The sequence below is a fragment of the Lissotriton vulgaris genome, chromosome 5, assembly GCF_964263255.1.
Source record: "Lissotriton vulgaris chromosome 5, aLisVul1.2, whole genome shotgun sequence".
Taxonomy (NCBI): domain Eukaryota; kingdom Metazoa; phylum Chordata; class Amphibia; order Caudata; family Salamandridae; genus Lissotriton; species Lissotriton vulgaris.
The window spans coordinates 1968696687-1968723429 of record NC_141693.1 but is presented as its reverse complement, the minus strand read 5'-3'; the positions used below and the strand labels follow the sequence as shown (position 1 = coordinate 1968723429).

The 26743-nt window shown below is 43.6% G+C and overlaps 1 protein-coding gene across 2 annotated transcripts in view; it reads left to right on the top strand.

The window, feature by feature from the left end:
* The window catches only part of SCAI (suppressor of cancer cell invasion), a 602691-nt gene that overhangs the window by 266205 nt on the left and 309743 nt on the right, over positions 1-26743 (top strand). For both annotated transcript variants that reach the window (XM_086924673.1, XM_086924674.1), the window contains one exon: positions 14637-14777. In XM_086924673.1, coding sequence (XP_086780799.1) covers positions 14671-14777 — 107 coding nt within the window. In that variant the 5' untranslated portion in view covers positions 14637-14670. The remainder of the gene's footprint in view (positions 1-14636; positions 14778-26743) is intronic.

Sequence of the window (26743 nt, the reverse complement as noted above, 5' to 3'; positions counted from 1 at the left end):
TCCCAGCAAAGCTTTGTCAGAGCTGTCAGACAGTGCCTTCTGCCCTTGTTTTAATAACTCTATTAGTGTGCGTTGACAGTTTAATTTGAGTAACTCTATTAATGTGTTTAAACAGGCATTACTTTTGAAGAACCCTGTTACTGAGTATAGTAAGCTGTTGTTTATATAAAGAGAAATATATAGAGAGAAATCATACTTTTAAACAACTCTTCTATTGGGTGTAAATAAAATCTACGTTTCAATCACTTTCTTAACGTGCAAAGAGACTTATAAAAAAATCCTTTGATAATAATCAAATTGCAGTTTAAATGTCGACAATACTTTTAAATAACTCCCACTAGATATGGGTAGATTGATTGTACTTTTAATGATTGCTATTAGTGTATGTGTTACCTTCCATAATTCAAAGTTCTTCTATTTCTGTGCATAAACAGATTATCTTTTAATTACCCTCTCCTGTGTATACAGAGCATATCTTTAATAATTAAAATGCTATACGCCTTTTTGTGTATATCAGTAGGCTGTACCTTTAAACAAATGTATTAGTGTGTAAGAAATGCTCAACGATTAAACGGATCGCACAGCCTGCACGCATGGTCTGAAATGTGCATTGTTCTACAGGGTTACTGTCGTAAATATTTAATTTACCGTCTTAATTTATATGCAGGTAAGTACTTAATCAATAATAACTCAAATCGGAAAGAAAGAAACAGAGTCCGTGGTGTTAGAGTTCTTAGGGGTTTTATTCCTTAAAAAGGAATCGTTCCGGAACTGGATATCATATTCCTGCAACCACAAAGGGTTCAGGAAGGGATAGAGCAATATTTTATTGACAATACATAGCTTATATACTTAATTCACATCATTGAAAGCAATATAGTAGGCGTAACAGCTGAGAGAAGACAAGATAACAGCATCCACGTGTTACTAGTACGTAATCAGAAGGCGTGGACTAGGCGTGAACTAGAGGTATGCACTAGAAACGTCACGGGTAGGTGTCATAAGTGGGTGGCACAAAACAGAAATGTTGCAATGTCAGTAGAAATCGGAGGCTTGGATGCGCGCGCAGCTGCATGACGTGTGATTGACGTGAAACTGGAGGGTGCAGGGGACTTGACATTTATACTAGCGGAAAGAGACAGAAGTCTGGCATGTCAGATCAACTCGTACTTCTATCATATCTGATATCTGATGTTTGGGAACCATATTATCTGAACGGAAAAGGTCTCTGGGGCAGAAGCTATTCTATACTGACTGTGAGTGCGTGTATAAGCGCCTGAGTGTCTGCATGAGAAGCGTGGGGGCTTGGGCCTTCCATGGGAGCATGGTAACAGAGGCTATGAATTACTTGCACGGAGACAGGCCGGCCCTTCTGCTCTGCAGCTGGCGGGATGTTTACTGAAACTAGTAGGCAGGAATGTATTTTCGAGGAGCGGAGCAGATAATTCGAAGGTTGTAGTCAGTCTTGGCAGGCAGCAGGCTGAGCTAAGCGCGGTGAGCCGCGCTGGAAGTAAGTCAGAGTTCACGGGTACAGAGACAACCTGGGCTGAGGCTTTCAGAGTCAGAAGCCAGAAGAAAAGGCTCGATGGCAGAAATTCAGGGCCTACTTTGCCAGAGCTGGAAAACGTGTAAAGTACACTACAAAAAGACGTTGGCATAGCATACTTAGGAACGGACTATTCAACCCATTCAGGGTGGGTTTGAAAGAGGACATGTTAACGTTGGACGCAAATGTATTTGCGCCTTCATAGCTGGCACAGGAGGGAAGTTACATGCACTTTAAGCTGGTACATGGAGACGGTGGGGTACACGCTAGGGAACACAACTTGACCATAAAATTTATATTTCCTCATTCCCTCCTTGTTCCCTACGGACCCTTCATGATATATCGATCCTCATGAATCGATCAGTTTGTTCTTGTAACATCATTTGCTCTTCTTTCTTTCTTTCTTTCACGTCTTGAAAGAAAACTGGAATGTTCAATGCATGATGTGGCACACAGTCCCCAAATCGCTGGCCCACACTGTAAGCACAGGCAGCAACTGAATACTAGGACTAGGCCAATGCCTAGGAAGGATAGGATCTTCCATCCCCAAGCGGTTAACGTTGTCCAGAACCAACCGGACCAAGTCCAGGTGCCTGGATTCTGATGTATCAGATTGGCAATTTTATGAAGACGTGTAATAGCTTTATATACAGATGGCGCGTTTTCTGGAATGAAAACACAGCAACTTGACCCGATGACCTTACAGGCTCCACCTTTATCTGCCAAGATGACGTCAATAACAAGACGATTCTGAAGGACAACAACCCGCATGGCGGACTGCTCTTCGGTTAAGTTACCTAGTGCGGAGGCAGTTTCATTCACTACTGCTTCAAGTGTTCTAGTTAATCTGCGTATTAGTTTACTATTTTGGACAGGGCCCAAAAAGAAAAAGAATCCTTTATTAAAATCGGTGTATTGTTCCCATGCCGTTTCTGTGTAGTCGACAAGCGGGAGATCTCTTCTGAGTCTATTCTTTACTAGATTTGTATTTCTGTGATAATCAGGAGGGGCTAAAAAAACAGGTGGCAGAAGGAATGCAATATAACAGGTACCATCCCAATCTGGAGGTAAACGTATGTATGCGGTATGACCACAAACAAAATAAGAATGACGGATAGCTTTAAAGGACGATTTACCATGATCACTGAATTCGACCACAGTAGTACATTTACTATGACCTAAGTGTACTGAACCTTTCTTCCTGACACATAATTCACCAGTGACTGGTAATACTGACATAGCGGGCAGAACTGGTGCAGCTTCGGATTCAACAGTAAGAATCATAAGGTTAATTGTGTAATTACCTAATCCATACACTTCGTTTTCTAGATCAGTTCCTATTCTAGTGGGGAGTCCCTCCTTATCAGGGTAACAGACATCGAGCAGAACTAAGTTCAAGTTTCCCCAAACCCAGCTCCCTTTGAAAACAGCAATATCTAAGGAATTAATTATTTTAAACCATGCACCACAGGAGCCATTGTGAGTGAACGGGTACGGAAAGAGGGGCAGAGCTCCCTTGTAATTCTGGTAGGGAGGGAGTCGGCCACATATCCAGCAGTTTGTAGCATTATTAGTCTGATGGGAATGGTGTAGCATACTAATGAATGTGTTGTTGCGCAGCGCGAGTCTGTAAGAGAGTTCATGTGGAGGTAACTCACTAAAAGAATGTTCAGCAGAAACATTGTAAGCAGGTTGTTCACGCTTGAAAATAGGGTAATAGATAGGAAGCAGTATACTTGCAACAATAATCAGAAGACTTAGAAAAAACATAATTAATAATGTCACTATACAGTGACTACGCAGTGATTTGCAATATGTACGTTTCTTGAATTGTCTCTCTCTCTCTCTATCTCGATCTAGGGGATACATGTCAGAAACTATTTAACCGGTTCACCTAGGGGAGGACTTAAACAATTAAACTGTCTGACTTGCTAGATCGGAGCTTTAATTTATACTCTTCTTGGGGAGTTTTCTCTCGTTCTGAAACTTTAAAGTCACTAGGCTCGATACAGTCTTTGGAAGGGGTGGATGAGCCTGGGTCTGGTTTCAGTTCATTGCATAGTTTAATATGGCTCGTGTGGATCCACCCCTTTCTGCCCTCCACCTTCACTGCTGTCCTCGTAGTAAGAAGGACGGTCTTCGGCGCTTTCCAGCGGGGCTCCAGCGGACTTTTCCTGTCGAAGTTCCTTATTAAAACCAGGTCCCCAGGGCGGACGTCATGCGGCTTTACATCAGTGTTGTCAGGGAAGGCTGCGGCAACCTGTGAACGACATGATTGGAGTGCAGACATCAAGGAGGCAAGGTAATCTGTCAACATATTACAATCAACATCAGTAATTTTCTTAGGAATGGGCGTCCCCCACATATTCGGTGGTCTACCAAAGACCACTTCGTACGGGGATAGTCCTGATCTCGAGTGGGCAACCATTCTCATGTAGAACAGTGCAACTGGCAGGGCGACTATCCAGTCGACCCCTTTCTCTTGACATATTTTTCCAAGGCGGGTCTTTAATGTCTGGTTATGCCTCTCTACAAGGCCTGCGGCTTCGGGATGTCGGACACAATGGAATTTCCACTGATATCCTAGCAGCAAGGAAACTTGTTTCATTAATTCGGATGAGAATGGCTGTCCGTTATCTGAGTACACGACACGAGGCAAGCCGTATCGTGGGAAGAATTCTCGAACCAGCTGCTTGGCAGTGGTCGGAGCAGTGTAATCTGGGACTGGATATGCTTCGGTCCAACGGGAAAGTGCACAAACAATTACGAGGACATATTTGAATCCTCGACAACGGTCCATCTGGATATAATCCATCTGGAGGACTTCAAAAGGGTGATCGGGAGGATGAAATCCACCTTGCTCTACAGGGATGCTTTTTCCTGGATTGAACTGACAACAGATCATGCAAGTACGCACTTTCTGTTTTGCTGCTGCTCGTAAGTGTTTATTGCTCCAGAGATTTTGTAAACTGTCTAACATCGCTTTTTCTCCTAGATGTGCTGGACTATGTGCTGTATTGATTATGACTTGAACCATAGAGTCAGGGAGAAACCATGTAGATTTTCCCTTCGTCATCCAACCTTGATCTGTCTGGATCCCTCCTAGCTCAGTCCATTTCTTTATTTCATCAGGGGTAGCATGTGTCTGAATATCGATTACATCTAGTGTGGGATCCCTGACTGTCATACAATTTGTCGGTCCTATTGTCTTTGTCATGTCAGTTGTCTGAGTGTGAGTCAATGCTGTATGTTTTGCTGTCTGGTCTGCCAGGTCGTTACCCTGGGAGACAGAATCTGTAACTTTAGTATGTGCTTTACACTTCATGACGGATATGCCTGAAGGCAGATGTATTGCTTCTAACAGTGCTTGAATGAGGGGACCGTGTTGGATCTTGGCACCATGAGAGGTCAAAAAACCTCGTTCTTGCCATAACATTCCGAAGTCGTGTACAACTCCGAACGCATAACGGGAATCAGTGTATATGTTGACATTTCTGTTCTTGGCTAGTATACAGGCTCGGGTCAGAGCGATGAGCTCTGCTGCTTGAGCGGACAGGGTGTCAATACGATGTGTTTCTCTAACTTCGGTTTCAGTGGTCGCTGCATATGCGGCCACTAATTCTCCTGTACTTGTTCTCATACATGAACCATCCACATAAAGTGTCAGGTCTGGATTTGTCAATGGAACATCTGTTAAGTCTCGTCGAGGCTTTGTTACTGCATTAATGATCTCTATACAATCATGCGGGGCTGGATCTGTCATACTTGTAGGTAACAGTGTTGCGGGGTTCAGAATGCTGCAGCGTCTGATTTCTATGTGTGGCTGGAATAGCGTTAATTCGTAACCTGTCAGTCGTGCTATAGTTAAGTTCTGAGTCTGGGTTCTGTTTAAAAGAACCTCTACAGAATGTGGAACTTGTACTGTTAACTGATGGCCTAAAACAATTGAATCGCTCTGTCTGATTGCTAATGCTGTTGCTGCTATGGACTTTAAGCACGCAGGGAGTGCCTGGGCTACTGAATCCAATGTACTTGAAAAATAAGCGCAAGGCTTATGTGAACCTGCTTGATCTTGGGTGAGGACAGACAACGCTGTACCATCACGTTCTGTAACAAAAAGTGTAAACGGTTTACTGTAACATGGTGTCGCTAAAACTGGTGCTCGACATAATGCTTTCTTTAATTCCTCAAAGGCTTGTGTGTGTTCCTGAGTCCAAGGAAGGACAGTCGAAGTCGCTGCCTCCGGTGTCGTTAACTGGATGAGTGGTTTAGCTAGAAATGCATATTGAGGAATCCATTGTCTACAGTACGAGGTGAGGCCTATGAAGGCCCGCACTTCCTTTTGTGTCTGGGGTTGTGGCATATTTACAATTAACTGAATGCGATCGGGAGTGAGCTGTCTCCCCACTTTGGACAGCAAGTGACCCAAGTACACAACTTGCTGAACACAGAATTGTAGCTTCGAAGGAGACACCTTGTGTCCCTTGTCGGCCAGAAAATGTAAAACTGTCAGTGATGCTTGTTCACATTCGGGCTCACTTCATGCGGTGATCAGCAGATCATCGACGTATTGCAGTAAAGCGGTGTTAACTGGCATTTGAATACAATCTAGTTGTCTTTTCAGTGCTTGACTATAGATGCTGGGGCTTTCTGTGAATCCTTGAGGTGCGCGGTAAAATTTGAAACTTCGTCCATTTAAACTGAACCGAAGAGGTATTGGCTCTCTGGATCAATGGGTACACTAAAGAAAGCGTTCTTGATATCAATTACAGTGAAGAACGTTGCTTCAGAATCAATAGCAGTCAATAGGGAAGAGATATCAGGGACCACAGGGTACTGTGGTACAATGCATTTATTCAGCTCTCGCAGATCAATCACCAGCCGATATACTGGCGGTGCATTGGGGTCAGTACGTTTAAGAATCGGAATGATGGGTGAATTACAGATATTGGAGTCGGTCTCTACGACCACTCCTTGGGCAATGAGCTCTTCAATGATTTCCAGTAAAGCCACTACAGCATCAGGCGGTAACTTGTATTGTCTGATTCGGGGTAAAACAACCCCTGTCTTGAGTGTAACACGGTATGGTGTGATATGCATACAACCTACATCAGTTGGGCCTTTTGCCCACAGGTGATCTGGTACATTTTTCAATCTGACATCAAACTCTCGTAATACATAATGACCCTTGAAATCCCGCAGAAAGAGTCTAACTCCCTCCGGGGAACAGCATATTATGGCTCCTAGAGCCTTCAATGTTTTTATTCCTAACAGATTTTCTGGACATGATTTCGTAAGTAACAAGTCTGTAACTCGTGATAATGGACCCACAGCCAGGGGGACGGGTTCTGATACCTCATTTACAATGGGCTGTCCTGAAAAACCAAGGGAAACATTCTGTGAGCCTGAGAGGGGTGCCCCTGGGACTTCGTCATGGCTTATTGTGGTGCGGCTTGCCCCTGTGTCAATTAAAAACTTTCTGTCTTTTCCCAGTACTTGACTATGTACATAAGGACCTTCTTGATCTACGGGAATTTCAATAAGAGGCAAACCCAACTCCCTCTCTAGGCTGTTTCATGCGTATCGTTGGTAATCGGGGTAAGCAGCTTGGGCATACTGGTACATCTGTTGGGAAACTTGTTGAGTCGCGGCAATGGGCTGTGGCTGTGATACCGCTACTGTCTGTGCTGTATGAGATGAAGCATGCATAGGCTGCGTGTTCTGCATGGGCTGTACGTTCTGTGAGGTCTGTTGCTGGGCCTGATCTTGTCTTGGTGGAAGCGGTCTTTCTTTAGTTTTACCTGTTGATATGTTATGTTTCAGAACTGGACATTCATGTACGTAGTGACCTGGCTGCTTGCAATAGTTGCATGTCCCTTTAACGGGAGCTGCGGTGTGACCAGTCTGGGTCGTACCCTTTCTGTGGCCGTCGGTTGGAACTGATTGGGCTACTAACATTTTCATTTTCGTGTCTTTCATACGTTTCTGTTCCTGATCCTGTTCTTCTCTAATTCTGTTCTGATGGTATTGTAACATTTGTAACATCTGTGATGGCGTATTTGCTTGCCATGTACTCTCAACCTTGTATACACGGTTTTTAACTGCTAACAGGGAATTCTCGACTAACTTTGATACAAAAAGATGCGGGTACCACTCGCTACTTGGTTAAAGACCGCTGTTAATAATAAAACATTTCTCGAATCTTGAATAGAAGTCACTAGTATCTTCGTCGGGTTTCTGTTTACATGCTGAGATTGCATCCCAGTCTTCCTTTCTTGTTGTCAGTAATCTTGGCAGAACCTGTACTATCAAACCTGGTAATGCTTTAGTTTTCTCCCCAAGGCCTACCCCTGGGACACGTTTGTTCTCTTCGTCTTCTATTTCTGCCCATACAATCTTTTTCTCTCCCACCTCCCATTCCTTTTCCTTGAGTTTCTCGTAGATGCCCGTGGGCAGCAGTACTTTTAACATTTTCATGATATCTTCATATGTGTAATCCCCCATCAGTAGCATGTCTTTAAGTTCTCTGTGAAAACCTGCAGGGTCTTTATCATGGCAGGGTACTAGTTTCTTCATTTCTAACAGTTCTAACTTAGTCAGAGGCGTGTGTACATACACACGTTTCAAGGTATGATCCTCACCCATAACTGGATGTACTTCTCGTAAGGGGTTCTGACTTCCAATGTCATGCAGACGTTCCATATGATACATTTTTCTTTCTGGAGGCGGAGCGGGAACATATTCGGAGCTTACGAAAGTGTTATATCTATGTCGTTGTTCTAGAATTATTTGTATTAACTTGGTACTTAGACCTCTCCATCTATCCATGAGTAGTGCTTCTAATGTTTCGTGTAAGGGACCTGGATCAGAATGTTGGTTTCTGTATAACGTGAGGAGGTGCTGCATCATGTATACACCTGCTAATTTCTGCTCATCTGGGGAGAGGTTCAGGAATGTCTGCGCTACGGTGTCATCATTGTATATGTCTGGATTGTCAGCCCATAATATTGCTGACCGGGCTAGTTCTTGTTCATCCATAGAATTGAGTACATGGTACCCTATTCGGTCTCGAAGCCTTTTATCAGTCTCCTGGAACCGATGTTCAGAAGAATTCGGGTTGGTTAAGCTGGAGAGAAAAACTCTCTTGCTTTCTGGGCGAATGCCTTTCCTAAGGTAAGTTCCCTTACCTACATACGCTATAGTATCTGTAGTCTTTTCTGGTTCTTCAAGTTCTTCCTCCTCCTCGGGGGAAGCCTTTTCTTTCTCTTTTTCGTGTATTTCTATCACTGCTTTTCTTATTTTCTTGTACATACTGGCTATGCAAGTCCCCTTATCATGTTTTCCTTCAGATATATTTTGGCCCCACCTGTTGAGTCCATCTAATTCATCCTGATCTGTCTCAGGCCTGTCTCGTTCTCTTATTAAACAATTTATGAAAAAACGTAGTATCTGTGCTTGAATGTCAACTTTCTGATGCTCCATGGCATCCTTAATACTGTCAGGGTCTTTCCCAGTCTGAACAAACTGATATATTCTATCTAGGCGCTCCTTCATTCCTGCAAATAACAGCAGGAAATCAGTAGCAGATCGTAACCGTAGTGATGCCATCATCATTCTATCGTCTTTGCCGGGTACTGGATCATATCTGCAAACTGAAAGGTGTTCTTTGAGTATGTCGAGACGGGGTGATTTGAACGTGAAAGGACTCTCCATATCCCTAAGGTGTACTCTGTGTGTTAATGGCGGGGTCCGAAGACCCCCCATCGCACCTCCTGAGGCGGGAGCTTGAACATTATCTCTCTGTGGAGTCTGTATCTGTACTTGAATTTGTCTTTTAGTAGGGTCAGATAGAAGCGGTTTCGGTAGATCAACTTTAGGTGCGGGAAGTGGTGGAGGTGGAGGAATGGTCGGTCGAACGGGGAAACCTGGTTGCAGTTGTGGCAGAATTTGGTCTGGAGGCGGGTTGACACCCCCGTCCCCGTCAGTGGGCGGGGCGCGAACAGGCAGATTGGTGTAAGCGGGTGCTACATCCTCTAGATAGGAATTCAGGAATATGTCTTTAGTGGTCCTGTGTGTTACTTTGGTTGGAACCAATGGTGGCGGCAGATTTTTCGGTATTTCTGAAATGGCCTCAGGCGAATCCTCGGCCGCGAGATACATACCGTTTACGAGATTGTTTCGTGCAGGGTCTACTTGCTCTGATTTTACTCGGATCCCTTCAGTAACTAATTCGTTTTCTTGGGCTTTATCTGATTCTTTAAGTCTGTCTTCTCTACGTAGTTCTTTTTCAGCACGCTTATGCGATTCCTTACGCCAAAACTCTATGGCGTCTTTCTGAGATTGTCTGGCTTTCTTTTTCCATAGTGCTTCCTCTACCTTCATGATGCACTCGGCATCCCATGTTCCGGTAACAGGCCATCTGTGTCTTTCGTCTAGATGTTTAGTATAATCGGCCCGAAAAATCTAGATATAATATGGCATCTATGCCGTGCTTATGGTACATAAAATTTCCAGGAGTGTCCCTAGGGGGGATAGGAATTTCTTCCTCTAGTATCCCTTTCCTAGTTCCTATCTGCTTTAACTTGTTGAAAAACGGCATCTTGTTTACTTAGAACTGAATGCTCAATCCTTGCTACTTAATACTGAATACAGCTAGTTATACAAGAACACAATAATGCACATTAAAAACAGTCACACTCATACCACGACATTAATCACATGAAAAGACATTTGAGTCATATATGACTACCCCCTATACCGGATGTACTGCTAAGCAGCACAGATACACTGTCGGAGACGATGCAAAAATTTTAATAACTGATGTACTGCTAAACAGTACAGATACACTGTCTAAAACAGTGCAGACCAGACTTGTGTACCCAAACCCGTCTAGATACGTCCCAGCAATGGTACTCACCGGGAAGCACGTAAAACAGAAGGCCTCGGAAAACTCGACTGGACTGGACCGGACTCGACTCGACTCGACACGTGGATACTTCGGAAAACTGGTGGGCCTCTTGACACCTCGGACCTTGCTTCTTTCGGCTAGGCTCTGGTCGGGATCCTCCGCACTCCTCACCGCCTCGTCTGGGTGCTGATCGCAGTCTTCGTCACCTCCGTGGGCCAGAGGGAGATACAGGAAATCCTGCCGGTACGCGTAGTTTCCTTCTAACTGATGGCAGGGGACAGAGCTTGCAACGCACCAACCGGCGCGTGGGGTGGGGGAGGGGTCCCTGTTCGGGCGCCAAAATGTCGTAAATATTTAATTTACCGTCTTAATTTATATACAGGTAAGTACTTAATCAATAATAACTCAAATCGGAAAGAAAGAAACAGAGTCCGTGGTGGTAGAGTTCTTAGGGGTTTTATTCCTTAAAAAGGAATCGTTCCGGAACTGGATATCATATTCCTGCAACCACAAAGGGTTCAGGAAGGGATAGAGCAATATTTTATTGACAATACATAGCTTATATACTTAATTCACATCATTGAAAGCAATATAGTAGGCGTAACAGCTGAGAGAAGACAAGATAACAGCATCCACGTGTTACTAGTACGTAATCAGAAGGCGTGGACTAGGCGTGAACTAGAGGTATGCACTAGAAACGTCACGGGTAGGTGTCATAAGTGGGTGGCACAAAACAGAAATGTTGCAATGTCAGTAGAAATCGGAGGCTTGGATGCGCGCGCAGCTGCATGACGTGTGATTGACGTGAAACTGGAGGATGCAGGGGACTTGACATTTATACTAGCGGAAAGAGACAGAAGTCTGGCATGTCAGATCAACTCGTACTTCTATCATATCTGATATCTGATGTTTGGGAACCATATTATCTGAACGGAAAAGGTCTCTGGGGCAGAAGCTATTCTATACTGACTGTGAGTGCGTGTATAAGCGCCTGAGTGTCTGCATGAGAAGCGTGGGGGCTTGGGCCTTCCATGGGAGCATGGTAACAGAGGCTATGAATTACTTGCACGGAGACAGGCCGGCCCTTCTGCTCTGCAGCTGGCGGGATGTTTACTGAAACTAGTAGGCAGGAATGTATTTTCGAGGAGCGGAGCAGATAATTCGAAGGTTGTAGTCAGTCTTGGCAGGCAGCAGGCTGAGCTAAGCGCGGTGAGCCGCGCTGGAAGTAAGTCAGAGTTCACGGGTACAGAGACAACCTGGGCTGAGGCTTTCAGAGTCAGAAGCCAGAAGAAAAGGCTCGATGGCAGAAATTCAGGGCCTACTTTGCCAGAGCTGGAAAACGTGTAAAGTACACTACAAAAAGACGTTGGCATAGCATACTTAGGAACGGACTATTCAACCCATTCAGGGTGGGTTTGAAAGAGGACATGTTAACGTTGGACGCAAATGTATTTGCGCCTTCATAGCTGGCACAGGAGGGAAGTTACATGCACTTTAAGCTGGTACATGGAGATGGTGGGGTACACGCTAGGGAACACAACTTGACCATAAAATTTATATTTCCTCATTACCTTCAGGCCGGCGTGTGCGAAATCCGGTCCAATCCCCCAGGGTAGCACCTGATTTATTTATAAAGGCGCATGTTTTACAAACGCTATGCTCCCGGGGCCTCCAGCTGCCGGTGACCTCGCGGAAGACGCTGTGGGCCCCTCACATCTGCAGCTTCCCCGGAGGAATATACTTTCAGCGCCTTAATAGACCGCCATGTGCACCACGCGGGCCTCGGTTCCCAATGGGGACCCCCAGCCTGGTAACCCGAACGGGGGACCACGGGGCCGAGCCTGCGAAGCACGGGAGACGGTTTTTCACATGAGCCCTGCTCCTGTCTGAGCCGAGAAGCAGACCCTTAAAGGGGGTTTTATCGTGGCACGATAGTGCTCTCAGGAGACGCGCTAATAGCCTCTCCTAAGCACTAGCCCGGCAGTGGTATTACAAGGGAGACCTGTAATCTATATACATAACCATCATACGCTGATTGGTTAAAACTTTGTGTCCTCCAACGGTGCTGGAAGGCTTTGTACAGAACTACCCGCTGGAAAAACACTACCCTTGATCCGGAGTCCGGTGCAATCCTCCATAAAGCGCTTCAACGCTTCGTCAAGGGCAGCAAGCGCTATATACATGTACTTGTTACCAAGAGTCACCATGAGTGCCTGAATGGTATGGCCTGGTTCAATGGATTTGCATATCAGAGTACATCTGTGTGCAGGTCTTGAAGTAAACTCTCTAACACTAAAGCAGATTGTGTAAAGAAGTTGGCAAGTTATGAAAGCAAGCTCCACACAACAGAAAGAGACCCCTATTTCCAGATATTTCTGTACATGATATAGTCTAAAATGCAGCAGGCTCTGCATTGGTATACTCTTGTTCCACACTGAGGAACTAAGAAAATCCACAACTTACCATATGTAGACAGGTGAGAGTAGCCCTATGAAAGTGGTTTGCGGGTCAGAGTTCGCCTAGCGTCGTGTGTAGGTGGCATTTTGCGTGTAAGTTGCAGTGTGTACATGGGAACAGGCGTTGACAGGGCTGTGTGAAGGGGTAGTGCGGTGGGAAGCAATCCCCGACTTGAGGTATGCGCATCAGGTAACAGACTGCGGTGCCTCGTTGGGGTCCATAGGATCCCTTTACTATGGGATATTTGTTTAATGTGTTACTTTAGAGAGGTGTGTTGTTTTATGAGTAAAGCACTGTAGTGACCTCAATGAGGTCCCCCTGTTGGGCGCCTCGTAGTTCGGTTGGATGTATGTGCATTGTTCTGACTGTCTTCTCTTGTATGGTATATTATGTTCAGTACTGTTGTATGTATGTGCATTGTTCTGACTGTCTTCTCTTGTATGGTATATTATGTTCAGTACTGTTGTACAGGGGGCGGTGAGGCTCAACCATAGGGATATCTGAGTTGTGTTTCACTGATACGACTGCAGTTTGGGCGTTTATCCCGTGATGTATATAACCCTCAGGTGAAAGACACGCTGGGAAACTAACTACGAAGAATTAAGACATTCTTTAGCTGGCTCCTACATTCGATTGGCCGTATAGAGCATTTCCTTTTGCACCTGGGGAGACATTACCTCATGCTGTCCTGCTGCTACAAGGCATTGATAATATTTGTGGTTGGGAGGTAGGTAAGTGAAGATACCACAAACTTAAAGTCTTCCCAAGAAATAGTTTTCAAAACCGTTTCCAATCGTCATGGCAAACGAAGGGTGGTAAATCAGATCGTCTGCACATTAGAAAAATCGCTGGCTTGAGCAGATGCAATAATGCTGTAGATGTCGAGTCACATTTACCGGCGCATGCATTTGACGCGGTCAGTAAGCTAGAGAAAGTGGAAAATAAGAACCGTCTACAGGACCACCCAGTTTAGTTAGGAAAAGTTAGGACAAGACCACAACTGCAGCCACTCCCTTCCACATTTTGTCAGCGTTTGTTTACTTTAAAAAGTGATTGGGCTTCACATGAAATCGAGCTATTGGCATTGTAAATGACAATGCCTTTTATTCATTTGTTTTTCAAACCTGCAATCGGTGCATAAACACGCACTTTGAACGTATAGTCCTTGCTTACAATGAGCAAGGCTGGCAGTAAAAGAGACTGCCAGCCTTGCTTCTTCATAAGCATGGACTATAAGTACAAAGTGCTTGTTCACGCACCGATGCAAAGGAATAAAAGGCATTGTCATTTACAATGCCAGTAGCTCAAACTTTAATAATGCGAGACCTATTGCATTGCAAATGCTTGTTTTAATGATGAGTCTGGTGAGACAGCTAAAGCTGTCTCTAGGTCGGACTTAAAAATCGCCACAGCTATTTCATTACTCTTATGAAGTGTCAAAAAACATTATGAAATCCCTAATGAGATGTACGATTCTTTGTGTCGCATAATACATTACTTTCATACATAATAATTGCTTAGTCCACATGGTACCGGTTTCCTTTTTTCGGGTGAGTCTTGATCCAGAATCTTAATGAATCTTCCTAGGGTTTGGTTTTCAATTTGAGATTTGTCCATGATACAAAAAATTGCAAAAGCTGTTAATGTTTGAATGTTGGATCAAGTCTCCTGTCCACAAAATGTCTTCTTCCGTCTTTTGAATAAATTGATCTTAAATCTTTTTAGGAGCGATCTGAGTGATCTTGTCCCGGACGAAATTATGTCAAGCGGGGGTGTGGAGGACGATGTCCCTCAGGGTGAGCGGAAGACCGTGACTGATTTCTGCTACTTGCTGGATAAATCGAAGCAGCTCTTCAACGGCTTGAGGTCAGTGAATTGATGATGGCTCACAAGGCTCAGCGCGAACGATGCTCGCTTACCTGCTTGAGAGCACAGGCAGCGACTGCCTGTAGACCTGAGAAGCTGCTTTAAAACATGTTGACAGTTTTTTTTAATAGTTTTAAGAGATGTTGTACTGTTGTTGAGCTGGCATCTGTTTGTGTTATTTTGATTTATTTTTTATTTTTGTGTTTTATAGAGCGCGAACATGACCCGTGAGGGTATCAGAGCGCTTTACACGGCATACATTGTTGAACAAACAAAATGATTAAGGTGCAGGGACAAACAGATCAACACGTATGGTTGCAATCATCGTCAGAGTCAGAAGCAAAAACAAGGTTCCAAATGTTTTTGTCGTGAGCTGCATGTGATATGTGAGGCGGTAGTCTTAGATTAGTACCGCTCATTGCATAGTCTACCTGTGATGTTAACTGTCTATCTCCTTAAGTATTCTGTGCAATGAGTTGCACAGCAAATTCATTCAAACATATTTTAAGGTATTGGGAAAGTTTCCTATAGAATGAGGTATCTAAGGAGAAACTCGCAAAGAGATAGCTTCTTGAAAAGGAAAATAGAAAACAATTTATTTATAAAAGAAAGATATGATCGCAAAAACTAATATGCATCCATTGTGCAGCACCCACCAAAGAAAGCTTTCAAACTGTGCTACATCAATTGTATACACTTGCATAGTTATCTAGGGTGCAGTAAAAGATGAGACATATTCCACACAAATAGCTGTTCTAATCATTTTTCTTGTGGCTTTGTTGTCTGTGAATGTGTTAGGCGCCAATACAAGGGCAATCTGTGGTTAGCTGTAGAAATGTGTACTATCATGCATTCTTACATCAATAAGCATTGGCAAAGAGAATAGATTTCACATATGCAAGATCTATTGGCTTTGTCAATGTTTTCTGCAAGCTGCTGTGCAACATGGCTCACAGTAAAAAAAAAGAAAATGTTAAAAACGCTATTGCGCGGCCACAATTGATCGCGCGATAGCACTATTTTTTCCCCTTTAAGTCATGTTGCACAGTAGCCATGCTGCTGTGCACTATGTCTTAGAAGAGCACCGGTGCATCCAGAGGGGCAAGCAACATGAGGAAGGTGGGTGGGTAGAAAGAACTGACAGGGGGGGTGGGGTAAACAGAACGGACATCTGGTGGAGGACGGGGTTCGGGTGAAAAGAACCATATGGTCAATCCAAGCATTATTGGTGTAATCTGACTTAGTGCAATGTAATGTAGTGCCCATGTAAAGCGCTCCGGTGCACATGGGCTGTGTTTGTGCAGTATAAAACATGCAACAAAAACAAATGTGTCATTTGGGAGGCTGCGTTGTAATCTCGCGTTCTGATGTTCAGACTGCAAAAGTATCTAATGCTGTGGTTAGAGGGCCAGATGGTTTCACAAAATATGATCACATGATGGAGGCCAGAGAGAGGCTTCATTGGCTGCAGTATAGCCCATTTAGCCCCACGTTTTCTTTACCTTCTGGGATTATTTATGTATTGAGAATTTGTGGAAAGTAAGAAATGGTCAGGCTACTCTGAATGCCTTTGAAGTAGAATCTGGAATGGATTGTAAGTGGTCAGTGAAATGATTCTTAAGTTGGACGCCGGCTAAGTGTCAACGTTTGAGAAACAGGAAAACAGTGGACGGCTTGGGTGGTGGTGGAAACATGGGTGTAGTAATGGAGAGTTACTTTTGGACATGGTCTCTGTAAGAGTGGATGTCCAAAAGTAACAAAAGAGTACCTGCAGACTCTGACCACAGGAGGCAGTGCTTGGTCCAAGTTCCATGGCACGGACGAAGTCTGGATGCCCAGGGGGAAGCTGGAGGCGAGGATAGGAAGATGAGATATCTGACGTGGACAAGGTGTTGCAGTTTGGGCTTCTGCCAGAGCCGCAGGATTTGTTAGCTTTTGGAGAACCTACCTGGGAGGAATTCTGCTAGGAATAATAAGAGTTTCCTACAATTGTGGGGCTTTGGAAGTAAACCCAAACAGGTCAGGAAGGGAGTGGTTTGAAGGCATCATGTTGACTGGGTTGGCTGGGAAAATGGACCCCCATATAGTGAGCCCTGGAATCCTAACCCAGTAGTCAGTAAGAGGGTCATGATTCTCTTAGCGCACAGGAAATTCCTGTTGTCACTGTCTCACGAAGTGTCCTTAGCAGGATATTTGGGCATTAAAAAAACAGGATAGTTTGGACTTTGATCTACTGTCCAGGGTTGCTTGGAGACGCATGGAGGTATGTAGAACCTGTCATTTGTGCCAATTGAGTGGTAAGTGCCACTACCACTCATTGGTGTTCCATTCAAATAAGCGGGCATTGGCATTTGTCCCCTTGCCGCCCCACCTCCAAACATCAAGCAGGAAGTATATCTAGGTTATGGTGGACCCTGCCACCTGGTCTCAAGAGGCTGTATCTCTGAGGAGCATGATTGCCAAAGTAGTAGGAAGGGCACTCCTAGGGATCTATTTGAGGGCTGGTTGGCTGTCCAAGACAGTGGTTCATGACCCGGGAACAACTTTACCTCCTCTTTTATGGCACAGAGGTGGGAACAAGTTGGTGAAGCCTATCACTTCTTTACTGTCATTCCTCCTGCAATCCAATAAGTTGGCAGAAATGTTTAACAAGACCCTTAAGAGCATGATGGGACTGCTGTCAAGGAACCTCAGGGGGAACTGGGACCTTCTGCTGCCATGTCTTTTGTTTACCTATAGAAACATTCCACAGAAAGGAGTTAGAAACAGTCCCTTAAAACTTATGCTTGGGCACCTCTTGTGGAGCCAATCATTGATCGTGTGATCAAGGCAGCTTCACCAAGGCGTGTCTGGTTTGACTGTTGCCAAAATACATAGATTGGATATCCTAAAGAAACTTGTCATATATTCTTTGGAGTGGGCCCCTTCTTCTAGATTCAGAAGGGTGTTTTTTGCATATGTGTATATATATATATATATATATATCTGTCAGAACCCTACTCATACCAAGGGTGAGCCACCTTATTGAATGTTTCAGTTGTTTCAAAAGTTATATTTTAGAGAAACAATATGTTAACTGTGAATTCTTTAACATAATTCACAGTTATGAATCCTTGTAAGAAAAACCCTTTCACAATGACAGTGCTGCTCACAGACTATTATTCAGCACACCTAACGAGTTCACCCTTTTATACAAATGATTTCTACCCAGTGTTTGAAAATAAACATTACACTCCGTGGTGGTTTTCCAAAAAGTGCCAGTTGTCAAAAACAGCCTTGGTGAAGGCTGTCAAGCTAAAAGAACTTGCGCTGATTTGTGCCGCTAGGAAAAATGACAGGCTTACCATTAGGGAAGCTAGGAGGGATTGGGATGATCAGTTTTGGTGTGATCTAAAGGAAGGATGCTGGAGGTTTCTGGAACTTGGTAAGGACCAGGAATAGGCCCGATTGTACCCTTTTTACATGCAATAGTACGGGGCAAGCATGGTTTGATCACTTTTTCCTTCTTTATTCCACCCATCCTGTTGAGAGGATGGGGTCGATTACATCTCCTGCCTTGGGCCTCTTTGAGGCAAGCGAGGCGTTACTTTTTACATCGAAGGAGGTGGAAGACGTGATCAAATCCCTAGTGCCAAACAAAGCAGCAGGCCCTGATGGGCTACCGGGGGATCTACTCCGTTTGTATGCTCAAGATTGGGGTAAGCTTATATCAACTTTACTCAATGCCATCATGTATGGGGCGGCGATTCCAGACTCTTTGAAGGGGGCCGAGGTCGTCCTGATTTTTAAAAGGGCTTTCGGGACGACCCAGTGAATTATCGCCCTATAAATCTTATAGACTCCACACAGAGAGTGCTCCAGTGGGAGGTCGAGAATACAATTCTTTCAGAATTTCAAGCAGGTTTTAGGTCTGGCACGGGGACCATCGAGCAGGCAGTCTTTATCTCGCTTTTATCGACCTAAGGACTGCCTTTGACGTGGTGCCTCGGGACCGCTTGTGGGGGGTACTTCTCGATCTGGAGATTCCTGCATACATTATGTCCTTGTTGGTGAAGATGCACAATGGGAACTATGCGCAGGTGAGGTGGGGCACCCAGGGTCAGAAGACAGCCAAAATTCCAGTGGATAGGGGCGTCCGCCAGGGGTGCGTCCTTGCCCCCACCCTGTTCTCACTATATGTGAACCGGGTGGTGGAGCATCTTCCTAATCAACCATCTGACACTCCCTCTTTTGCGGAGAAGAAAATACCCACGCTCCTATTCGTCGACGACACCCTTCTCAACTCAAAGTCCCCGATGGGCCTACAGATCCTCTTGGACAATTTTCAATCTTTTTTTAATAGCAGGGACCTCAAAATCAATAGTGACAAAACCAAGTATTTAGTACTGAATTCCCCCCAGGAAGCTTGGTCTCCTCCTTCTTTAAACCTTGTGCCCCTGGAAAGGGTCAAGGAATTTGACTATTTGGGTATTAGTTTATCTGATTCTATGCAGTGGGCCCTCACCTTCAGAAAATGCTGCTGGGTCACAGAAGGGTCGTGGGGGCATTGATCAAAGAGCAACGCTCATCCTCATTTAGGCCTATTGCCCCAGTTTTAGATATTTATAGAGCAAGGGGAGTTAGTGCATCGCTTTACGGGGCTGAACTCTGGGGATTAGATACTATTGACCATCTCCTAAAATCTGAAAATAAATTCCTAAAGGATTTGATGTCACTTCCTCATAGCATCTCCCCGCTTCCCTTACTGTTGGATATGGGTTGCCGCTCGACCAGAGACTAGGCCCAACTGCGCCCGCTTTTATTGTGGGCACGTTTATGGAAAACTCTTGAACTTGCCAGCTATGCGGAGGGGCTAATGGAAATATTGTCAATGCCCGGCTGCTCAAAAATCGGGTGGCTTACCAATGTTAAAACACTGTGTGACAATCTGGGTCTTGGAGATGCTTGGGCATCCAGGAGTGCTCCCCTAAACATGTTCTTAAAACCATGTATTGGCAGCGGATAGCCAACAAAGTAAACTCAAACCCTAAGCTCAGTAGGACATCCACCGAGTTCCTTAGGATTAAGGATGTCGCCCTTTACGAACCCTATATGGATTTGATTTCTAAATCCTTTAATCGAGCGCTGTACTTCAAGTTCAGGGTGGGTTTGCTCCCACTGAGAGAATTGTCTGCCCGTTGGAATATTCCAGCACAAATTTCTCCATTCTGCATATTTTGTACTTCTAGAGTGGAGTCTGTCGCCCACTTTTTATTTGAATGCCCGGCCTACAAATCTCCAAGGTCTCTGTGGCTAAAGACCTTATGCATGGAGCTGGGTACCAGACACCATATAGTCGCTTTGCGAATCTTGAGGTCGGACACCCGGCCCCTGTATGTTTATGGTATGGCCAAATTCCATGGCTGGGCTTGGTCAATCAGATGTAAAAGGCTAAAACTCATTGTTTAATTGTGGTCATGTATTGGACCTTCTTACTTAATTTATTGGAAAGTGTATCATTTTATTAGCCACTGGATTTTAACTATCATGGTTTTACTTGTTGTTTTATGTATGCTTTTATGATCTTTTTACTATCGAAATAAAGCTGATTGACTTGACTTGAACATTAAACTCAAAGTATCCTGTCAGCAAGAAGCTACACTGTGCCACATTGTGCTATATATAATGTGTACTATTACAAGTCAAATTTAAATACAAAGGGAAGTCTCTAGTTTAAAATGTGTATTATTGTAGAAAATTACACTATAAAGTAGGTTTAAGTACATATATATATATATATATATGTATACATATATATAATATATATATGTATATATATATATATATATATATATATATACACACGTATATGTGTATGTATAAGTAGTTAAACCTACACTATAGTGTAGTTTTCTACAAAAATACACATTTTAGATTAAAGAATTCCCTTTGTATTTAAATTACACCATAGGGTAGGTTTAGTTACATATATGTATGTATATATAAATGTGTGTGTGTGTAAGTTTAACTACATATATACATATATTTGTGGTTATACCTACTCTATAGTGTCATTTTCTACAAAAATACACATTTTAGACAAGAGAATTCCCTTTGTATTCAAATTTGAATTGTAATAGTACATATTGCTGCATAAAACTAATTAGAAACATTAGCACATTACCCCCTACAAAAACACACCTTTCTCAAAACATTGACAGACCTTTCTCCAGTCTCAAGCAAACAATGAATACTAAATGGATGGCATTCAATTTCTCTAAATCTTTCTAACAAGTACTAAAACCAATTAATAAATCATGTAATATAAAAAATGCATTACGTGTAGCGTGTGTAATATTGCCACATATTGTCATCTTGGGCTTTAGGTGATATTTATAAGTATCACTGGAACACCTTGATGGTTATATAGTCCGATGGCAATATTGGACCATATTACACAACGTATTTTCTTCGTCTCTCTCCATGTGTACATATAATATTGAAATTATATTTGAGAGTCAGGATTCTATAGTGTAGCACAGTGGTTCTTAACATTTGTACTTCTGTGGACCCCCCACTTAATCATTAGCAGAATCCAGAGAGCCCTACTGAATCATTATTGGAATCCCTGCACCCCCTGCCAATCGAAACATAAGCCGAGGACTCCGACTTAAGCAATTTTGATGACTTGAACCTCAAAACAAAAGACAAACATGTAGAAACAAGCCTTCATCAAACAAATTTAAAAACTATCAAAATTTTAATGGCGAGGGGGATCTGTTTAGAAGTCATTTGAGGCTACTCCTCACCCGTACTATATTCTGTTTGAGGGGCTTGCACTGCTCCCACAAATCAATCTGAGGATGCCATGTACATTTTTAGGCTCCAATATCAAATTCCTTCACACTTACAGAGAGTTTTTAATTTTACTTATTGCTTCTTTATTTATATATTATTAATTAATCTGTAAATTTTTTTTAGTTTTTTAAGCAATTGTGGACCCACTAAGTAGGCCTCGCTAACCCCTAGGGGTCCCAGACCACAGGTTAAGAACCACTGGTATAGCATGTTTATTTCCACTCCCTATAAAAATAAAATAAATTGTCCACATGGAGACAGTAGAGTGGATGCCTTACTATGGCTATTGAGGTCATAGGTGACGTCCACATATGGGGATACTTTATTCCTTACATGTCAAGGCTGCATAACCTCACCTCTTCCCAGTTAAATGGCTGGTGGCGATAAATTAAAGAAAGGTTACTTGACTTCAACCTCCTCAGTATCCTCCTCTGGTATTCAGCTACAGTGTACAACACTTTCCAGTAATAGTCTTAATCCTTCACACCCTGCAACAGCTCTGAGAACTGATGTGCTGGGCTCTGTGTGATGTTGCTAAACTTCTTGAAGAGTTGTTAAACATTGAAGGTGTTAATATGATCCCTCGCAAGTCTGAATGGCCCACTTCCCTTCCTAAGTGAACAAGATGGTAGTCAACCAATCAAGTGTCGCATTCATTGCGCTGTTTGTCATGCATAGGGGAAAGCAGGAAACCGTCCTGCATGTGACGGCGCTGGTGCCATTGTATTACGAGCCTGATTGCTGCTCTCCTGGAGTATATTCTTGAGGCATCTCACAAACTACTACCTAAATCTCCACTGTTTTAGGTAAACTCCATCCCAAATATGGACTTAAGCATCACAAGAAGGCGACCTATGCGGGTGGGGCAGGAGTGCATAACGCGAGGTTAACGACCCTTGGCTTCTTTACCAACCTTGTCATCTCGAGGAGCACACACTGAGATGGACTAAGACCATGGGCTGTAGTCCACCATTCCTGCCAGACAAGCGGCTGCAGAAGCAATACCCCATGCCCCAAAATGCTCCTCTTGCCTTCATTTCGTGGGTCCGCTGACCTCCAGAAGACCATCATCATCCAAGCAGATGATATCGCTCTTACTTCCTGGCTGTGGGCATGGCCCGAAGCGGTCGAAATTTGTTTATATAAGGAACAGGACTTCCTTGTCCGCACCACCACTTACCACCTATCGTACAGTTCAAGGAAGGGCCTCAGGTTTTTGCAGCCTTATGGCTCATGGGCGGAGTTTACTTGGGGGAAGAACCATGAGGCAATCCCTAAATAAACAGCAACTTCCACTCGTTTATCAGAGTCTGTTCAAGTGATGGTCAATAGTGCTCGCCGGCCATTCTTCGGGGCAGGCTGGGTGAAAACTCTAACCCAGGGATACATTTGGACCATACTGAAAATTGATCCCTCCCTCCTCCGCTGCCAGAGGATGGTGGCCAATAGTGCTGCCGGTCCATTCTTCGGAGCAGGTTGGATGGGAACTCTAACCCTGGGATGAGGTTGGATCCCTCTGAACATTGATCCCTCCCGCCACCGCTGCCAGAGGATCGCTGGAAAAGAGACTACGAAGACCGATGGATGAAATAAGGACTCCATAGCTGAGACCTCACTGCAGAATCCAGTGCTGAGGGAATGCCCAGAATTTGCACTTTGCAGATCAATTTTGATGGGTTTTCGCAAAGCAAAGATTGAAGTGCTGTTTCCCTGCCTCACATGGAGAAGTTCAGACACAAGAACTCTCCTTTAATAGGCTCTTGCAGTGAGTTCTAAAGTTGTTTGTTTAGATCAGGCTTTTTCTGAACATAAAGTCAGTCTGATATAAAACAGCGGGTACAGGAGTCTGACCGTGTTAGAGAGAGGGAAATATTACGTTTAATCTGGATATGCACCAGACTAGCTCAATATATATATATAAAAGTCAGTTGTCCAAAATACATAGCTCAAAAATAGTGACTCCATAAAATAAAGAGGGGTCATAAAATAGGATATGCCGAGGGTGGATGCTATTGTGTTAAAGTTTGGAAGTATTCGGGGGAATCCCCATTTTTAAAGTATACTGGCAGGTTGGCAGACTACATCACCTGGGAACTAAAAATGCTTCCCTCTATTTTGCATAAAAGGGTAAGTATAATCTGAAAACCGTTGTTTTCCGAGCATTTAAGAATTTTTTAACTTTTTTTTTAACTCGATGTTTTGTGCCTTTTAATTTTAAAGCACATTCTAGAAGTTCCTGACCTCGGTGTTTTTGAGTCTGTATTTTTTATATTTGATGCACCATAATACCCTCCCTTCTCCATGTTGGTGTTAGTGGCTCCCTGGAGTGATGCATCCACGTCAGCAATGGGTCTCCCTTGTGGTCACATATTAGTGTTGTGGAGTTGGCTAACAATAGACAAGAAGGCCTTGTGGGTGGACGTGCTCCTTTCCAGTACACACTTTATATGATGTTTTTTGTTAAATGTTTGCAAGGTTTTGCATATACTTCCTTAGATATATCATTTTTATATTACTCTATTCAAATACAGCGTTCAACTCCCAACTACTTTGCAAGAAACAGGGTTCTCAAGAAGTGATTCAATACCTATTTAGAGTAACAGAGGAATAATCTGGTATTTCAATTAAATGTTTGATGTTGTGAAGCCTCATAATGTACTCTACTTATGTGTATGCCCATGGTCAGCTTGTGTTGTAAACCTCTGCAGAAGTTTTAAACTTGTGACACATTACTTTTTAGCGCCTGTTTATCCTAAAATGTAGTACTTTGGCTGTGGCTGTCTTGCTTTGCACCAAATGTCTTCATTTGGTTGCACTGGGAATGTTGCTTGACGTCTAACTAGCACGCTACTGGCCTTGGGCTCTCAGGCTTGTCTGTTTTGTGGCACGTTGAATGAGACGTGTGTTGGGTGTGTGTTCGATGAGAGAAGAGTATGGGGAAGTGTGTTGCTTGGAGCACTGCTCCGAATCAAGCACATCGACGCAATGCTTAAGTGTGCACATTTTAGGGGGAGTTTGAGGGAAGAGTAGTGCATTCATACTAGCTTTTGCCTGGCACTTGTTAATATCTCCTTTGTAGTCCTGATGGGTTTCAGCCCCTAAGGTCACGCTTTGTAAAGTTTATCTTCAAGAAAAAAAAGCATGATGTTAACTGCTCAGATCTTCATTGGTTGATTGCTGCGTTTGCTTTCATCGGTGTGAGTGACCCCTCAGGCGGTAGAGCTCAACGTTGAGTAGACATCATGCTGTGGAAGTTTGCTCTGAAGACCACCAGTCCAGTCTTGTTGAGTACTGTAGGATTGGTTGATGTAGGTTTGGCCCTAGTTGGGTTGGTAACTTGAGTTGCCGCAATCCAAAACCACCAGTGCAGTTTCACTCAAACGACATTGGACAATAAAACTTTAGCGTTGGTCAGACGTATGAGAGCTGGTTGATGATTCCCGCTGTTTAATACTGTTGAGTGGTGGTGAGCTCCAAAGACAAATCAACACCACTGACGATTAATCCACAAGGGTTCCATGGTGTCCTTAGATCACGGATGGAAAGCTGTGTCGTGATAGATATTACGGGCACAGTGTGGCTGTAAACTGATCGAATGATATCAAAACCCACAGTTGGGATCGCACTAGGGCGGAAACAACCAAAGAGGGGACTATCGGTCAACAAAGTCTTGAGACAGAGAAGATTGTCTAGAAATGTCAAAAACCAAGGAGCAATTCACGTTTAGCCACACTGAGTTGAAATGAATCCCAACAGCCCACCTCACTGGCAGAGCATCGTCATCTCGGAGTGGACATGGTTATACAGATAAGTGCAGCTCACACCTCTCAAGGTGGAACCATGCTGCACTCAATCCACAACCAGTGATCGGTCCAGCCAAGGTACTATCTCAAACAGTGGTGCTAATAATTTGCAGTGCAAAGAAAAAGTGAAAAGTTAAAAATGACTACTGGACACACAATTAAATTTAATAGAAGCTATCCTAGTGTTAAGATTAAAAACACGCTAATAGTTTGAAAAAATAACTATCTGTAGTATTAGGACAAGGGTTGAAACACGAAAAAAAGGAAAAAAAGGGAATTTTCACACTACACTCCCTGACTGAGTGCTACTAAACAGCGAAAAACAAAGTCCTGCCGATGTAGAATAGTGAGACTCCTTTGTGAAAGGGATGTCAACTCTTCTCAGTACTTAAAAAGAAGACTTGAAAAAAGGCCTGATGTTTTAAGTACCTGCGGATATATGATTATTGCCTAATGAGCATGCGCATTGACCCCCGGAAGAACAATACACCTCTGGTGAAAACAGAATTCTAAGATGTATCTGTGCTAAACTGGTTCTGGTAGAGTGTAGTGTGGAAATTCCCTTTTTAATCGTGTTTTCACAAAAATTTGTAACAATTATTGCAGTAGCGTTAATTTCTCCTGGTCCTGACGAAAGCTTAGGTTAGTACCACCTATTAAGCTGAAACATGTTGACCCTTGTCCTATTGCTACAGATAGTTATTATTTCAAACTATTAGCGTGTTTTTAATCTTGACACTAGGATAGCTTCCATTAAGTTTAATTGTGTGTCCAGTAGTCATTTTTAACTTTTCACTGCAAATTATTAGCACCACTGTTTGAGATTTTACCTTGGCTGGACCGATCACTGGTTGTGGATTGAGTGCAGCATGGTTCCACCTTGAGAGGTGTGAGCTGCACTTATCTGTATAACCATGTCCACTCCCAGATGACGATGCTCTGCCAGTGAGGTGGGCTGATGGGATTCATTTCAACTCAGTGTGGCTGAACGTGAATTGCTCTTTGGTTTTTGACATTTCTATACAATCTTCTCTGTCTTGAGCTTTGTTGACCGAACGTCCCCTCTTTGGTTGTTTCAGTATTAGTTTGTGATCGGAGACTTTTGGGTCGTTAAATAACTTTTCCCTAGGACCCTCTTTTGTGTTTTTGTCGCACTAGGGCGGCCTTATGGAGCTAGTTTAGGCATTTGCAGGGCAATTAGCACATGCTGTTGATTCCTTGTATTGTGTTGTGTTGTGGAGTTGGTCTGTGCCTGCAGACAGTGTTTGGTGGATTTCAATTGTGAGGGGAAAAGACAGACAATGTCCTGTAGTCACAGATAAAGTC